This window comes from Anabrus simplex, chromosome 4, assembly GCF_040414725.1.
Source record: "Anabrus simplex isolate iqAnaSimp1 chromosome 4, ASM4041472v1, whole genome shotgun sequence".
In the NCBI taxonomy this organism is placed as follows: domain Eukaryota; kingdom Metazoa; phylum Arthropoda; class Insecta; order Orthoptera; family Tettigoniidae; genus Anabrus; species Anabrus simplex.
This window is the reverse complement of record NC_090268.1, coordinates 322,205,439-322,224,917: the sequence shown is the minus strand read 5'-3', so window position 1 is coordinate 322,224,917 and position 19,479 is coordinate 322,205,439. Positions and strand designations below refer to the sequence as shown.

At 40.1% G+C, this 19,479-nt stretch overlaps 1 protein-coding gene across 1 annotated transcript in view; it reads left to right on the top strand.

Moving 5' to 3' along the window:
• Positions 1-19,479, top strand: part of ninaC (STKc_myosinIII_N_like and MYSc_Myo21 domain-containing protein ninaC) — a 373,628-nt gene that overhangs the window by 72,079 nt on the left and 282,070 nt on the right. Inside the window, exons 4-6 of the mRNA XM_068227259.1 lie at positions 7,467-7,571; positions 13,783-13,892; positions 18,169-18,293. Coding sequence (XP_068083360.1) covers positions 7,467-7,571; positions 13,783-13,892; positions 18,169-18,293 — 340 coding nt within the window. The remainder of the gene's footprint in view (positions 1-7,466; positions 7,572-13,782; positions 13,893-18,168; positions 18,294-19,479) is intronic.

Genomic DNA, 19,479 nt, shown 5'->3' with positions numbered 1-19,479 from the left:
CATACATTCCTCCTAGTTCACGTATATGGTCACTGATCCTATCTCCATTTCCATCTTTTCTGTGGCTTGTTTCTAAAAGGGTCAATGTCAAATAACCTGTTTTTAGGTATTAGCACTTGAAGTTTTGCTTATAATTTTCGAACTATTTTTTTCAACAACTAATTAGAAACAAGTTTACACTTTCTTTGTGGAAATCAACTGACTAAAAACTAAATTTTTCCAACGTATTCTTTAACCATTCCGAGGTATCTAATCTTCGTCAGTAATTAACATTATTTGCAAGGGTTTATTTAATTAAACATTAACTATTCGTTTAATATCGATCAGAGATATTGGCCCTTTTAATAGCGGGACTATTGTAAAACGCGTTTTTATCTTTTGCCTTCTCAATTTCGATTTTTTAAAATGGCATTAGCTGTTTTAGGACCAAGCCACAGATTATTTCGTTACAGATATCCCATAGTCGCAGTTTACTATTACGATTATGATACTGACGTAGCAGTCCTACGGTCTGTTCAACAAATCTGTAAATATCTTACAGCGTTAACCTCACGTTTCGAATATCGAGCGAGTTGGCTGCTTGGTAGTGCCGCGTACCTGTAAGCTTGCGTTCGGAAGATGGTGGGTTTGAGTCACACCTTCAGCAGTTCTGAAAACGACCTCCTGTGGTTTCCCATTTTCACACCAGGCAAATACTGGGGCTGTACCTCAATTAAGGCCACGTCCAATTTCCCTCCGGTCCTAGCCGAAAACCTATCTGAGTTAGAGGGATGTTACGTTCAACAAAAGCATCATTGTTGAAAGCTGAGATCACTGGTGTCGTTAACTAAATCCCATCATGGTGATCATCATACCAAGATCGATAGCTGCAGTCGCTTAAGTGCGGCCAGTATCCAGTATTCGGGAGATAGTGGGTTCGAGCCCCACTGTCGGCAGCCCTGAATATGGTTTTCCGTGGTTTCCCATTTTCACACCAGGCAAATGCTGGGGCTGTACCTTAAATAAGGCCACGGCCGATTCCTTCCCACTTCTAGTCCTTTCCTGTCCCATCGTCGTCATAAGACCTAACTGTGCCAGTGCGACGTAAAGCAACTTCTAAAAAAGATTATCATCATAATCTTTGATGTACTACAGAGGTCTGTTACCATCCGTTGCCAGAGTTTTCTTGGCTTCCACAGGTTTCTTCCAATTGTCTCTCAGAAAAAATGATTGCATGTTATTGCATGTTCGCAGCATTCAATATTTTATCAGATTTCATTTCAATTAGCCAGACTGAGTGGCTCAGACAGTTGAGACGCTCGCATTCTGACCCCAACTTGACAGGTTCGATCCTGGCTCAGTCTGGTGGTATTTGAAGGTTCTCAAATACGTCAGCCTCGTGTCAGCAGATTTATTGACACGTAAAATAGCACCTGCGGGACTGAATTCCGGTACCTCGGCGTTTCCGAAAAACGTAAAGGTAGTTAGTGGAACATAAAGCAAATAGCATTAATTATTCATTTTTGATTATTATCAAAATACAATTCATCTCCCAGGTAAATAGGCCCACAAACCCTGTGGATATCCAAAACAAATATTATATATGTCATAGGTGGGCAATGAGCCAAACGCATTAACGCAGGCAGAGCCGAGGAGCCGGGAACAGCTGACGTCTATAAAGACTAGATTGCGATATGCGGAGTCAAGGCGCAAGCATAGCCGCAGCATTGTACAGGACTGAGTGTATTATGTTTGCGCTATAAAATAACATAGTGAGCTACAGTACCTTGAATAGTTAAAATACTTATTACTCGTCTTGTAGACAGTATCACTGCTTTCAAGGTGTAGCAGAGTAAGATGTTGAAAGGTGAGTTAGCCCATTTTCCCAAATTGTCAATGCGGAAATCCAAACTCAAGATCAATTGCAGAAATGTTCAGGTACTCTTGCGAGTCTTATGAAAAAAATTTCCATCCGATTTATAGATCTGGACGATTTATCAGTTGATCCGAAAGTGTTTGCTGCGCCCTTTTCAACTGCTATAGTAGATGATGATGTTCCGTCTGATCTTCAGTGCGAGTTGCTCACAATTCGATGTGATAGTGAACTGAAGGCTTATGAATCACGAACAGCCCTATCACATTTTTAAGAACATTTTTCGCAAACAGATTTCCCAAACATACACAAAATGGCTGCCAAACTTATATCAGTGTTTAGCTCAACACATCTGTGTATGAGAAACTGTTCTCTCTAATGAAGATAAATAAATCTCCGCGAAGAACCACTCTAACTGACGCACATCTCACTGCCGTTCTTCGAATTGCAAGTGCAAGATCGATCGCACCAAACATAACTACTGGTCTTCTTCAGCGAAAAGATACGCACTCCTGTTTATCATCTGCTGAATGAAATTTCAGATATGTAAGAACACATAGGCCTATTTTTCTCTATGGTAAATTATATCTGTTCATGTAGCTTATTTATTTCTGTATTTAACCCAGAGCTTGGTTCTCGTTCATTGTTTATGCTGTGTTCTAAATAAGATTTTATGTTGGTATTAGTAAAAGGAGTATTTAGTTTTCAGATCATCATCATCATCATCTGTTTACCCTCCAGGTTCGGTTTTTCCCTCGGACTTTGCGAGGGATCCCACCTCTACCGCCTCAAGGGCAGTGTCCTGGAGCTTCAGACTCTTGGTCGGGGATACAACTGGGGAGTATGACCAGTACCTCGCCCAGGCGGTCTCACCTGCTATGCTGAACAGGGGCCTTGCGGGGGATGGGGAAGATTGGAAGGGATAGACAAGGAAGAGGGAAGGAAGCGGCCGTGGCCTTAAGTTAGGTACCATCCCGGCATTTGCCTGGAGGAGAAGTGGGAAACCACGGAAAACCACTTCCAGGATGGCTGAGGTGGGAATCGAGCCCACCTCTACTCAGTTGACCTCCCGAGGCTGAGTGGACCCCGTTCCAGCCCTCGTACCACTTTTCAAATTTCGTGGCAGAGCCGGGAATCGAACCCGGACCTCCGGGGGTGGCAGCTAATCACGCTAACCACTACACCACAGAGGCGGACTAGTTTTCAGATACCAAAGTAATTCATTTTGTTTCCTAAGCATAACCTAATGAAAGGAATATAATATAATTAAACGTATTTATTTAGCACCATAATCTAATGCACTGAAGAGAACGAGAAATTAGACACAACAAAAATGTCAAAATAAATGTGTTTTGATATGCGGCTTGTCCCCACTTGTTACGGCGAGCAGCTACAAAGTTAACTTCCCAGAGCGAATACTCTGCTCTACTCTACTCTGCTCTTTTTCCTGCCTGAGCGCTGCTCATTGAGCCGAATTGTGTCCGCCTCTGATATACAACCTGTGACAATAAAGTTCGGCGAATAGTCCTGTACTATCAACATAGATGAACAATGCACGACAGTGACCTTACTATCCTTCGAAATAGTCCCCTCCCATAACTATGCACTGCTGAGATCGGCGATACATGTCCTGGAAAATCTGCAAGAAGGCTTCCTTTGGGATGGTGTTCAAAAGCCTCGTCACGTTTCATCGGACGCACGAATTCACGGATTCACGGTTAATCTGCAGTTCATCCGCTATCATGTGCACAGTTAATCGCCGATCGTTCGTGATTAATGTCCTCACCTTCTCAATGTTTTCGTCACTGACGGCGGTCGCCAGTCTTCCGCTACGGGGGTTGTCAAAAATACTTTCCCGGCCTCCTCGAAAACGGGCGAACCACTCGTACACACACTTCAAGGACAGCGCCTGACCTTCATAAACATGTACCAGCATCGCATGCATTTATTTTGGTATCTTGCCAAGCTTAAAACAAAACTGTAACATTGATATTTTGGTCGTTCATGTTCCTGCTCGCAGTTCAGAACCAACGCACTAAACACGCATTGTGTCAAACAGGTCTTACACTGCACACACACGATGCTCAACTGAACAACGTTGGAAGCAGGTGGTCAAAACCTGCTGCTACGCAGGTGCAGTGTTGCGTGTCGCCAGTGTTGCCGGATTGACCGTTCTGACTTCATTCACCGAACTTTATTGACACAGGTTATACATATATAGGTTGAATTGTTGAATTATTTAAGGAAAGTGTACCTGGGAGGAACATATACAATATCACGCGCTCATTCTTTCCTTTTCTTTTTTTTTTCAGTGACTGTTTATTATGGGCTCTCGATGCAATTACAGTAGAGTCTCGTTAATCTGAACTAATTGGGACCGGAGTCTTCGGATTACAAAATTTTCGGATTAACCGGAAAATATTTTCTAATAATAATGTTATTGTTTTTACGTCCCTCTAACTATTTTTACGGTTTCCGGAGACTCCTAGTTGCCGGAATTTTCTTCCACAGGAGTTATTTTACGTGCCAGTAAATCTACCGACACAAGGCTGACGTATTCGAGCACCTTCAAATACCACCGGACTGAGCCAGGATCGAACCTGCCAAGTTGGGTTCAGAAGACCAGCGCCTCAACCGTCTGAGGATAAAAGTTTCTACAGTACAGTAGAGTACATACTGTAATTTGAAATGTCCATTCTTTAGCAGTTACATTAATAAAATACGCTGGTTTAACACTGCATCTTCGAGTAGGTTCCAATCACTACGGCAAAATAAACTAACACACTTTGTAATGATAAACGACCAGTGATTGGTTTATGATGTGAATTATGTTTACATGAAATTCTTATATTAAAATATGACTAATAAAATGCATGGAAATCTTCATTCTTCATTCGGATTAACGGGGTTCGGATTAAAGGGACTCTAGTGTAATAGTTCCTTCAAAATGCCTCATTGCTTTTATGAGCGAGTACGTAGTACCTAGGTGTCCTCCCCATAACTCATTTCTGACCACAAAATCTCTGTTAAGTCATCCATCAGTCCAGAGACTGTTTGGAACCTCAAATAGCACCACCAAAGGCTATGCAGTTATTGGAAAAATACAAAAAACCAATGGCAGCACCAAAATGAGGCATACTAGGTAAGATGAGGAGTGAGGTAGTTTGCCATTGCTTTCCTCTCTGGGCCAGACAGTGCTATTGTAGCACAACTAACCCTATGCGCAATACCTTTCATAATACTCAGACGCACTGGTTGTGCGCCGAATGTCATTAATCAGCACTACCCATACCCCAGCAACTTCCATATTGTCACAGCCATGGAAGAGACTGGGACTTGGGTGGAAGCTACACTTTGCTCTGGCCTATTCCGAGAGATGGATGTCCACAAAATAACAAGTCATATTATTCGAACTATCTCTAATATATAAAATACCCCACACATCTGAATCAATATATCCATATATATAAAATAAGAGTTTTGTCTGTACATTGCTCAGAATTTGAAAAGAATGGTATTTCTGTATCGGTCATGTGCACAGTAACAAGGAAATTCACTTTTTACTTTTCTGTAATGTCTGTCTGTCTGTCTGTCTGTCTGTCTGTCTGTCTGTCTGTCTGTCTGTCTGTCTGTCTGTCTGTCTGTCTGTCTGTCTGTCTGTCTGTCTGTCTGTCTGTCTGTCTGTCTGTCTGTCTGTCTGTCTGTCTGTCTGTCTGTGCACGCATCACGAGAAAACGGCTGAAGAGAATTTAATGAAAATCGGTATGTAAAGTCAGGGGATAAGCCACTACAATCTAGGCTATAAATCATTTTATTCGCGCTGAGTGAAATGGTAGTTTAGGGGAAGGCCTAATATTTAATTATCAGATATTTATATAATTAGTGGTCCTATCGATAAATACTACGTAACTAAAGTTATATAGAATTAAATTTCTGATCATTTATGTCTTATACATTTTTACTGTTCCGGCTATGATAATAGAGATATTCATGAATTTGTATATTTAGTGTCAACGCTGAGCCACGATAAAATGGGTTAACAGAATTTAATGAAAATTGGTATATTGAGTCGGGGAACAAGAAACCGCAATCTAAACTATAAACAATTTTATTGGTCCTATGCAAATGTACTACATAACAAAAGTTATAGAGAATATAATTTCCGATCATTCATGTTTTATTCAGTTTTACCGTACCGACTATGATAAGAGTGGTATTCCAGCGTCAGAAGAAAACTAAATGTGAAGGCCTACAATATCGAAAACGCGTAACATTGATCAACAATAACATTACATTGACCATTGTTTGATGTGATGTTCTTTGTCTCTTATGCTGCCACTCAACTCCGATAGATGGAACTACTGCTGCGTACTGAGTAAAACAGCCTGACTGAATATTGGTAAGAAATAGCTGGGGAGTTAGCAAACTTTCTTCTTTAGCATGCCATTCCTCTGGTTCATACATTTTCTGATACTGCTGGTACGCAACACACTGGTTTATCATAGTATTCCAGCCATTCGATCTCTAGTCTGACGCGCTGTTTTGAATGAACAGTGTGCACACTTAAGGCAGAGGCTCACTTAGTAGTAGTAGTAGTAGTATGAATTGGTCTAGAATTACAATTTAGACCTATTCCAAGTTATAGCACCACAATTCACTAAACAATTCACGATTCAACCCTGAAGAGAGCCGTTTCTTATTAAATTATATGTTCATTTTATTCCAAATTAGCAGCGAAAGGGGGTTTTTCCTCTGGCTTGGAGGAAAAATTTGCCTCCAAGTCAGATAGTGTTTTTCTCCCGCCAGTGTAGTGAATTGAGATTTTCCGACTCACTGGGTACACCTATTCAACAGATTAGTAGAAGGGCATAGCTTTTGCCCTGGGACTCTCCACTATTTGATCCCCCACCCCCTCCGCCGAAAAAGGTCGAAGAGTGTTCACGGTTCACGGCTGTCTGCGGCTTGGTCATTCCAGCTCTGGAATTTTGAACTGTTAGATCGGCAGCGTAGTAGGCGTACTGTTCGTTAAAAGTGAGAAAATGTGCGGTTTTTCATTGATCGAGTATTTCATATGAAAGCATTCCTTTTAATCGCGCCATTCCTACTGACGTCATTGTAATGACCTATGTTCATTTCAGTTGGCAAAAACCACTAAGGCAGTCTTCTTGAGGATGTAAAAAGTCAGGTAGAGAGTGAGTGTCAGCCATTATAATGAAAACTCCCCAACCTGACTGTGACTGATGGTAGACAAGCGGGCCTACCATTACAATGAAAATTCCCTAACCCAGTCTTCATATGAGAAAAGACGTTCGGTGACCCCCGTCGCGTTTCTAGGGTGACGTTAAGAGCTATGCGATTTAATACAATCCAGCTCACAACGTGTACACTACCTTACCTAGAACTCTGTATACAATGTAAAATTTCTTAGCGAAGCACGGGTACATCAGCTTAGTACAGGTATAATAAAATACAGAGTATTTGAGAACGTACATGTTTTATTTGACCACGTACGAAATACTCTGAAACTTTCTTGAATATTTCCTTGGACTCATTCCTAGGATAGAATAAGTTATCAATTGTGAACTAACATGCAATCTTTCTACTCTTGTTTCAGCTATGTGAAGGTGGACCTATTACAGACATGGTACGCGCCCTGTCTGTGCAAGGCAGGAAAATGTCCGAGGAGCACATCGCCTACATTCTAAAGGAGGTCGTTAAGGTGAGTATTTCCAATAGCCCATTTGATTTCTACTTAGACCAGAACACGGTCAGATATTTCTAATATTTTAAAATAATATGTGGCATATATGAAGTGCGCATAACTACATTATTGTCACTATTAGAATAACGTCAAAAATAATGAAACTTCTGAACAGTTCGCTCTGAGAAACATATTACAGAACATCATTTTTCTAATCACTACCATTCCAGAACCTAGAAACTAGAGCAGTCTGCACACCTTATCTCTGTGTTGAGGAACATCTGAGCGATAGTTAAGGAGACATCGAATAATTTAAATGAGGGAAAGTTACACCTTTAACGTCTCTGTTTGGTAGCTCCTATAATAATAATAATAATAATAATAATAATAATAATAATAATAATAATAATAATAATAATAATAATAATAATAATAATAATAATAATAATAATACTGAAAACTTAATGTTAATTAGATATTACTTATTTTAGCGCGCTCACACACACGCACTGGCGTAGTGCATTGAAGAACACCCAGTAAGAATTCACGAATTTGTCCCGAAGATTTACGTACACCATACCATAGAAGGGAGCTTTACAAGTAAGCTAACTGTTTACTTTTGACAACACAAAGTTCTAACATTAATTGAAACATATCACAGCAATAAGCAACAGTAATTCTACAATGAAACTAGTAGCGTTACAAGATCGATTAGAAGCACTAAATTAACTATAAAATATCTGAAAATCAAAAGACCCCTTACGAAATTCGTGAAATATTCCAATTCGCCAGTAGTATTTATTTACTACCCTATGAAGCATACAAGACAATAAGAAATACATTCAAAATACAAAAATTACAGCATTAGGGTCATATATTCGTGTTTAGATTGGCAGGTCTGTAATCCATGCGGTTGCTTCAAAGGTAGCTGAGTGGATTTCATCCAAGGAACCAGAATACTATTTTAGAAGGCACCCCTGAGCGATATACTCGATAGTCTGCATTTAAAAATCATAGCCACATCGAGGAGAGTTTGTCCATCCCCACTAATGTAGGGCTGTTCCAGCTCGAGCACCACCACACCAAATTCTGTTGTCTTGACCACACTGCCCGAGACAGCTTGAAACCAGCTAGTCTTGCGCTAGGGTCACAGATTTGAATGAGGCCACGAGGTGATGAGTTTAACCATTCTTCTCTCCAGGCATTTGGAAGGTTGAACTTGTAGCATGTAAGATCCATAGCCATTTGCATGCTGGTTTTCGGGATTGCAACCTGATTGTAGAGAGCTGCTTGACGTCGCGACAAATAGGAAGAGCATCATTCTTCTTAATAATACACCACAGGCGGGCAAGGACTTGCTGTCTCCTGGTGTGAGGGTGAGCAATATTACAAAGTACAGGTAGCCACTGGGAGAGAGATGATCCGCATTGTCTGACGGAGTTGAGTATCTACCAGTGGGCAGTGGGAGTTCTTCAACCTCACGCCTCCACAGTATTCAGCTGGAGAACATACGACGGCCAGAGCGATGGTCCTGAATGTGTTATCGTCAACACCCCCAAGATCCAGCTAACCTACTGAGTAGGCTGTTGCAATTTTTTAGTTTTGCAGCCGTTTTTTCAATATGATATCGATAAGTCAGTACCCTGTTCTGTGTCGCACCTAAGTACTTAGGACAGTTGTTGTACTTCAGATATTGATTCCTTAACTTCACTCTAGGATGGTAGTTTTGCCTATGGTTTGCCAGGGTGAAATGCGGCTACCTCAGATTAGGAGGGGCTAGGCTGAAGCCACTTTCTGAAGTAGTCATTATGTTCTGTTCTTCGTGCAGTGTATCCTCTGCTGTATTAAAGGTAGTGTTCTGGACTGTAAGATTTATATCGTCCACATTAATGAATTTTCGGTATACATTTACGTGTAGATCATGGATATATAAGCTAAATACCAGAGGATAAAACTGATCCCTACGGCAGACCATTGTAATCAAAGTCAATAATGAAGAAATATTTATCCTAAGCTTTCAATCAATCAGTTAATCAATCAATCAATCAATCAATCAATCCTGATCTGCATTTAGGGCAGTCACCCAAGTGGCAGATTCACTATCTGTTGTTTTCCTAGACTTTTCTTAAATGATTTCAAAGAAATTGGAAATTTATTGAACATCTCCCTTGGTAAGTTATTCCAATCCCTAACTCCCCTTTCCATAAACAAATATTTGCCCCAATTTGTGCTCTTGAATTCCAACTTTATCTTCATGTTGTGATCTTTCCTGAATTCCAACTTTATCTTCATGTTGTGATCTTTCCTACTTTTAAAGACGCCACTCAAACTTATTCGTCCACTAATGTCATTGCACGCCATATCTCCGCTGACAGCTCGGAACAAACCACTTAGTCGAGCAGCTCGTCTTCTTTCTCCCAAGTCTTTCCAGCTTTGGAATATTGCACGATTTTTGTCAAGAGATCAATCAACAATTTATAAAGAATGTATTGAATTAAAACAGACACTATAAATATGGAAGGTTAAATTCATGCTAAATACACAATCGTTCGTATATATCCATAGGATGGACGGACGGACGGCATAGAATGCCGATGCATCACTAAATTGGGAAATCAGGAGTGAAGAAAATTCGTATAGATTTCCTCATTGAACCAGATGTGTTATTGCATATCCATCGGTCTAACTTACTCAAATTACACCAGGCATGTATTTCGAACAGCTACTTGTCCACAGTTATGAAAGGAGTGCCAATCATTTTTGAACACCCTAAATGGTTGTGTAACTCTTCCATGTACTTGTCTTCTTTCCTTCTATGAATAACACAGCAATACGACTTACCTGCTGTTCTCTTTGTTGTTATCTGTGCTAGTATCTATAGTTCTGAACACAATGTACAGATTATTATTACTATCATTATTACCATCATCATCATCATATTATGATAACGTAGAAAACAGACTCAAGGAAAGAGCGCTCACCGAATTCATAATGTAAAAAACTTTATAAAAAAGCATTGCGAATCCCACTGCTGTGAGAAGGAGGCTCTGTCACACACTGGACATCCTAGGCTCGGGCTCTACAGGCAAGGGCGCATGCGCGTGAACACACTCACCAGGCCAGAGGCGCTAGACAGTGGATCTGCGGTGACAGTCACTCGACAGCGAATGGTTGGGGTGGGAAGTTGTTACTGAAGTGTTTTCCGGTGTTGAACAATGTCGTATAAATTTTAACTTTTTTTTTTTTTTCATAATCCAGGGAATGACATTTCACCGGGTCACTATCCCTAGAGTCGCCCTGATTATTATTATTATTATCATTATTATTAGCAATTATTTATTGCCTCTAATACCGATCTCTAAATGTATGTAGATATATTTTATAAAGAAGCAAGTCCACATCAGTTTACATGTTTGTTTATTTTCACAATTTCACTTCAGTTTTGTATGTTCCTTCGGTCATTTTCTTCAGTTTAAAATGGTAAATGTAAAAAATACAGCAGTTGATACGTTTGCGCAGCTGGGAGCCCATTGAGACAAGCCCAGTGTGGCCGAGCTGACTCGACAGAAATTTGGACAGCTTACGTAGCAAGCGTACGTCACAGTCAAGCGAGAGAGCGAATACACTTGCCTCGGCACAACACAGGAACAGTGTCGTTCGGTTGTAACTACGAAACTTTCCTCGCACCATTTGCAGCGAAACGTTCATTGTAGTACAGTATTAAACAAACACACTATAATGGCAAGGAAAACTTGTTTAAATATTCATTTTTGATTTATCGTGCACTCGATATTAACAAACATGCTTTTATTTTCCTATATTTACATATTCAAAGAAAACTGACACGTTACAATTTTTTCGTGTTACAGTGTACGAAGACACGGAGGTTTAAGCTTTCAAGCTACGATTTACAATTTCTGGGATGGTAATGACAGAGTTTCCATTGAAAAGAAGGTAAAATTCCTGTTATTCATTCAGTAAAACGTAATACATTTACGTACATAATTTTATATAATTCAAAAAGTTCAATGTTTAATTTTTCGTGATATTGTAGGATTATGTGACCTGCCGGTTCACCGATTTTCTGAAAATAGTATTTATAGTATAACGTGAGACATCAAAATGGCGAGCAAGTTTCGTCATGAGTGAAAACAGATATTTTTTATCGAAGGTTAATGTACAATAGCAGTGTAAATGCAATACCAAGTAGATATACAGTATGTCTTCAAATAAATAACCTAACTAATGTTATTCCCAGTAAACATGATTGGTAAGTTCAACAGATCATTTATGCTCAAGTAATCACCAGCTGCAGCTAATCGGCATAACTCATCATTATGTTAGGGATGTTTCTAAAGCAAAACCCTCTTAAAATATCTTTCTTTCTTAATCTGTTTACGCTCCAGGGTTTGTTTTTCCCTCGGACTCAGCGAGGCATCCCACCTCTACAGCCTCAAGGGCAGTGTCCTGGAGCGTGAGACTTTGGTTCGGGGGATACAGCTGGGGAGGAGGACCAGTACCTACCCTAGGCGGCCTCAACTGCTATACTGAACAGAGGCCTCGTGGGGAGGATGGTAAGATTGTAAGGGATAGACAAGGAAGAGGAAAGAAGTGGCCGTGACCTTAAATTAGGTACCATCCCGGCATTTATCTGGAGGAGAAGTGAGAAACCACGGAAAACCACTTCCAGGATGGCTGAGGTGGGACCCGAATACCCCTCTACTCAGTTTACCTCCATTTTACCTCCCGTTCCAGCCCTCGTACCACATTTCAAAATTTAGTGGCAGAGCCGGGAATCGAACCCGGGCCACCCCGGTGGGCAGCCAATCACGCTAACCACTACACCACAGAGGCGGACCTCTTAAAATATAATAGTGATAATTGCAATTCATTGCGTAAAACACAAAAATATTTTCAGATAGCGGTGAATTCTTTATTTTGATGATGATGATGATTATTATTATTACTATTATTGTTTAAAGGGGCCTAACATCGAGGTCATCGGCCCCAATTCTTTATTTTATCCGGACGACAAAGCCTAGACATAAACAAAACAGAACTAATTTCATACAACGTAAATCCAAATAATAACCAGTATAATGTATGTCTGGTGAAGAAAAAAGCACTATTGCTATAATACTCAAATAGAGTTACCCTTCATTACTTTCACGACCTGTGGTATAGCCACAACGTCACTGTGGCTGAAGCGCACACACTGATTGCCCGCCCGTTCACTTACACGATGTATGCCCGCGGAACGTAAAGTTGAGCGTGAATAAGACTGATCTCTGAGCACAGACAACGGCCCAGTTAAAATCCTTCACTTTTCTTCCGGGTTGTGTAATACAATTTTTTTTTTTTTTTTTTTTTTTTTTTTGCAAGTTGCTTTACGTCGCTGCGACACAGATAGGTCTTAGGCGACGATGGACAGGAAAGGGCTAGGAGTGGGAGGGAAGCGGCCGTGGCCTTAATTAAGGTACAGCCCCAGCATTTGCCAGGTGTGAAAATGGGAAACCACGGAAAACCATCTTCAGGGCTGCCGACAGTGGGATTTGAACCCACTATCTCCCGAATACTGGATACTGGCCGCAATTAAGTGACTGCAGCTATCGAGCTCGGTTACAATCAGTTAAAAAAATCGAGTTCGGTATTTGTGTTTGTATAAGGAAATCCCAAATATTATGTCAGCATAGTTAGTACCGATTTAGTAAAGGTATTGGAGCCTCGATTCTCAACCTTTCTTGCAAGGCCGAAGTCGTGTGCAGCCTTCGCTTCAGGGTACTCAACATTTTAGAATAAAAACTCAATACTTCTGAATGAGGAATCCTGGCCTCATTAATTCCAACACAATCTCAGGTATGTATATTGCCAACTCGTGAGACAAACTTTGATTAACGTGCCTCCCTGCTAGGAGGAGGAGTCTCGCTGGTCGACATGCAAATTGCCACCGTAAATTACTCGCCGGATGACGTTTATGACGGTAATTACAAGCAATTTGGAGAGAGAAATACGAGCCTCATCACATCCAAGTGGTTGTTTTTGTGAGTGTGCAGTCTGAGGTGTCATTAGGCCTGTTGACATTACCTGACGGAAGCGCACTAACCGCCCAATTAATAGAAGCAAGATATCCTGCTAGAGATTCCCGAACTAATTATGCTTCTGTTAAAACTGTGTGTTCTCCTTTTAGTGGCCATAAAACTAATATTGGTTTGCTTTCAATGTGGTGCAGGCTCTAGTGCACCTGCACCAGAACCACGTGATGCATCGTGACGTTAAAGGCAGCAACATTCTTCTGACGAAGGATGGTGAAGTGAAGCTGGTGGACTTCGGACTTTCCAGGTATGTTCTTGCCTCCTTTCTTCAAACAATGGACTAACCTTTTTGCACATTTGAATAATAAGTTACGATTTCGCAGCCCACAGAGAATTTAATATCAAGGGTGGTGACGACTATTTTGTATAGATTTTTCGCGGAGTACAGAACCAATACCTATTTGCACATTCTTTCAATTTTCCAGATATTTGCGTATCAACAATTTGCACACACAAGTTGGTAGTCGTCATATTTCCGGTTCTATAGCTGAGGTGTCATTAGGTCTACTGGCATTACCTAATGGTAGCGCAATAACCAGCCCATGTATATATATACATACTTCATTATAGACAGTTATGCCTTTCTGCAAGCCGCTGTGAATTTAACAAATGCCGCCAATAATCCTCTACTTGTAACTAGCTCTGTGGCCTCACTTCTACCCCTCTCATATTTAAATCGTTAGAAACTGAGTCTAACATTATTGTATTGGTCTCCCTCTGCATCTCTTACCCTCCATTATTCTCCTAGGTAACCTATCATCCATTTTCCTCATACGACCCCACCACCAAAGCCGGTTTATGCGTACAACTTCATCCATCGAGTTCATTCCTAACGTAGACGTTGTCTCCTCATTTTGAACATCCTCCTGCTAGTGTCCCATCTGTATGTACCAGCAATCATTCTCGCTTCTTTCATGTCTGCTAATTCTAACTTATGAATAAGATATCCTGATTCCATCCAGCTTTCACTCCCATAAACCAAAGTTAGTCTGAAAACAGACCGATGTAAAGATTGTTTCTTCTGGGAGCTGAATTCCTTCTTACATAACACTGTTGATCCCAACTTCGAACTCAATCTCAGTTACTATACTACCATCCTGGGAGAACACACATCCTAAATACATTAATATATCTACCTCTTCCAGCTTTGTATTCCTAACCTGACATTCAATTCTCTTAGTTTTCTTACCTAGTGACATCAATTTTCATATCATACTCATTGCATCTATTTTTAAGTTCCAAGATATTATCAGACTGCAGGCTATCATCACACACTGCCATTAAGACCAAATCGTCAGCATAGGCCAAACTGAATCCCCCCACCCCCTGCCACTTTATACCTTTCAGTAGATGACCCATTCTAAGAACAACAAAGGTGAAAGATTACAGCCTTTTCTAAACCCTGTAAGTACCTTAAACAGAGGACTCATTGTCAGCATAAATGTCTTTGATTTCTTTTAATAATCTACCCCCTAACTCCATATTCCCTGCAGTACGGCTAACATACTTTCCCTCGTCACTCTGCGAAATACCTTCTCTAGGGACAGTAGGCAATGGTATGATGATAAATGGGGATAAAAGTCAGGTTGTGAGTTTCACAAATAGGAAAAGTCATCTCAGTTTTAATTACTGCATTGATGGGGTGAAAGTTCCCTTTGGGGATCATTGTAAATACCTAGGTATAAATATAAGGAAAGATCTTCATTGCGGTAATCACATAAATATGATTGTAAATAAAGGGTACAGATCTCTGCACATGGTTAGGAGAGTATTTAGGGGTTGTAGTAAGGATGTAAAGGAGAGAGCATATTTGTCTCCGGTGAGACCTCAACTTGAGTATGGTTCCAGTGTATGGGACCCTTACCAGGATTACTTGATTCAGGAACTGGAAAAAATCCAAAGAAAAGCAGCTCGATTTGTTCTGGGCGATTTCTGACAAAAGAGTAGCGTTACAAAAATGTTGCAAAGTTTGGGCTGGGAAGACTTGGTAGAAAGGAGACGAGCTGCTCGACTAAGTGGTATGTTCCGAGCTGTCAGTGGAGAGATGGCGTGGGAGGACATCAGTAGACGAATAAGCTTGGATGGTGTCTTTAAACGTAGGAAAGATAAAGATGAAGATAAAGCCGGAATTCAAGAGGACAAATTGGGGCAAATATTCGTTTATAGGAAGGGGAGTTAGGAACTGGAATAACTTACCAAGGGAGATGTTCAATAAATTTCCAATTTCTTTGCAATCATTTAAGAAAAGGCTATGAAAACAACAAATAGGGAATCTGCCACCTGGGCGACTGCCCTAAATGCAGATCAGTAGTGATTGATTGATTGATTGATTGATTGATTGATTGATTGATTGATTGATTGATTGATTGATTGATTGATTGATTGATTGATTGATTGATTGATTGATTGATTGATTGATTGATTGATTGATTGATTGATTGATTGATTGATTGATTGATTGATTGATTGATTGATTGATTGATTGATTGATTGATTGATTGATTGATTGATTGATTGACATAAACATAACTATCTATTCTTCTAGTATCATTTTTCAATTACGTGGCGCATAGCGAAAATCTGATCCTGACAGCCCCTATGTGGTCTGAAACCACACTGATTTTCATCTTTCTCTCAACCACTGATCGCACCCGCTCTTCCAAAACGCCAGCAAACACCCTGCCTAGTATACTGATCGATGAAATGCGTCTATAGCTGTTGTAATCTTCCCCGCTTTCGTCCATTCAGAAGGTAACTTTACTAACCCCTACTAACATTCCATGCTAATCTTATTACTCTGTGAAGCTATTTCATCACTGCCTTCCCACTATAATTCATCATTTCAGGTCTAATGCATCTATTCCTGCTGCATTATGACAATGGAGTTTATTCACATTTATTTACCGCTTTCCACTTTCTCAAGCGTAATTTCCCCAACATCATTGTCCTCCTCCCTATGGGCTCGCTTGTTCACGACGTAACCAGAAAGATTCCCTTAAACGTTTAGAAGGTTCTCCCAATATTCCTTCCACTTGTCCAGTGATTCCCTGCAATCTATTATGAATTCACCTTATTTAGTCTAAACACTAATCATTTCCTTTTTCCCCCTCATTTTCTAAGATTAATTACAATCGTCCAGAAAGCTTTCCCTGCCGCTTGACCTAGCCCTTCCAGGTTATTACCGAAATCTTCCCACGACTTCTTGGATTCAGCAGTTATTTCGCTCTGTGTCTTTCATCTACGTACAATTTCCTGTCTGCCTCAGTCCTTCTTTGGAGCCATTTCTGATATGCCTCCTTTCATGTCTACAAGCTCTGTCACTCCAAGAAGATGTTCACTTTTATTTTTCCGATCTTCACATACAGTTTTCCCAAGCGATTCCCTACCTGTTTCTATAACTACATCCCTGTATGCCACCCATTCTTTTCCTATACCTTGAACCTGTTACCTGTCTGTTTGGAACTTTTCACTAATCATATCCATGTGCTTCTGCCTAATTTCTTCGTCCTGGAGGTTTTCTACCCTCATTCGTCTGCAGACAGATTTCACTTTCTCTGTCCTGGAGCTATAGATATTTCACTACTTTCAGATAGTCGTCTGTATCATCAAAACATTCCCGGAATACCCGCACTTTCCTGACAGATTTTCTGAATTCAAAGTCTGTTTGTATGATAATTATATGGATCTCGTGCCCCCACACTCCCATGTGTAGCGGTGAACAGTTTTATGCTAACCCTGTCGAGGAATTTTAAACGAAACTAGATAATCCCCTTGGCTCGCGGACAGGGTGTTTGTGCTGTCCTCATTATTCTGAAAATAATACACCACACCACACAACACAACACGCGGCTTCTTTATACACGGCAGTCGCCGCTCACCCTTATCGGAGGGTCTGCTCGCAATAGCCACACAAAATTTGCCATCGAAACTTTATTTTACTCTTCTTCTCCTTTTTTCTTTCCTTCTCTTAAAATGTCTTCTTTTATAACTCTTTAGCTGCATATTATTTTGACACGATACTTCTTATAGAAACGTTTACATTCTGCTACCATAAGTAGAGATATTGTAATCAAACATTTGAATGAAATGTACTATCAATAAAAGAACAAAGAAAATTATATAGAGTTTGAAACATTGCCGTAGAGGAAAACATAAAAATTAATTAAACTCGAAACCTGTGCAGTTTACATTATGGACCCAGCGACTTGACCACCAAGCTACGAGAACATTTCCCTGAATAGTGACATATCTGGTCTGTAAATGGTGTTTAGAAATTGGAACGCTAAAATCTCGAAAATTAAAGTCCATTCGACCAAATTTTGCAAGTATTTATTGATTTTGTACCCGTGAACATTAACTTCACGGAAACTTGACAAAGTCTGTGTCTGATAGTTAGGGCAGTTATTTCCCCTGGGTTCTCTTTATTTTTTTTTTATTTTTTTTTTTTTTTAGTGTACGTCAGAACCAGGAACTATAACTTTTCCAAGACCTGGAGTTTAAAAGTTAATTATCTTAACTTACAGGGAACTGGCCAGCACGATGGCGAAAAGTAGTACCTGCCTGGGGTCCCCGTGTTGGATGGCTCCTGAAGTCGTAGCTAGTGGGAATGCCAACTCCTATGACAACAGAGCAGACGTCTGGGCACTTGGTAAGCTCATCACTTCAGATATAAGTATGCCTACCGGTAAACTGAGTCTATAACTTCTTCTCCCTCCTCCTCCCCTTCTTCTTCTTCTTCTTCTTCTTCTTCTTGGTCTCTTTTCCCATTCGTGTCGGCACTTGGAGTGGATCAATTTGGACCAGTTTTATGCCCGGATGTCCTTCCTGACCTTACGTGAAGGAATATATTCACTATTACGGCTTCTAGTGGGTGGTAGTGAGGTGTGTTTTGTGTATATGAAGAGAAGTGTATTACGACGAGCATAAACATCCAGTCGCTGTACCAGAGGAATTATGTATACGCATGTAAAATCCTCGTCCCAGCCGGGAATCTAACCCAAGGCCGTCAGTACGCTGACGATTCATCCAAGGAGACGGACTGAATCTGTAAAAATGTTATGTACAATAATGTAAATATTAATTCTTCATTATCTTCATACATTCATGTGTTCCTTTCATTACCAGCCATGAAAAATCAAAATATTATGGAAGGACATATTGTTATGTTGACTGAAAAGTGTTTCCCGGTAAATGTTCAGTTCTTTTTTGTTTGTGTTAAACGATAAAGTTTGTTTGATTTTAGTGTTAATTCGGAAAAAAACCCATAGGAAATGTGCGACAAAATTGAAATTTGCGTGCTTCTTAGATTACTGTGAAGAAAAGGTTTCAATGTGAAGTCGTTAGCAACCACAAAAATGAGTGAGGTAAAAAGAGAATGTGTGGTTTAGTATTAGAGCAGCATCAAGTTCTTTCCAATGGAGATACTAGCTATGAAAACAGATTTTGCTCAGGACATACTATACCGTACCGTAAGTGTAAGGACTATCTAGGACGATCACTCCATTTCCTGTCTGAAATTTCCGACTAAGCTCAGGTGGGTAGAGAGTGGGTTAGACTGCCGAGGGTAAAAATAAATCCGAAGTTCTCACTTACAACTAAATATGATGAGAGGAATAATTGAAGTTTATCGAATGAGAAATAAATTTAAGGGGCAAGATGGATTTATTCCCAGAAAAATAACCGATCCTTACTAACACAATGAAGTGAATCAAATTAAATTTGCCTCAAATCAGCTCCAACATATGATCCACACATAATGAAAATAATAAAATGAAACAAAAATTACTGAATTAAATACAAATCGGATATAGTTCCAAAATAAATTACATAGTTAA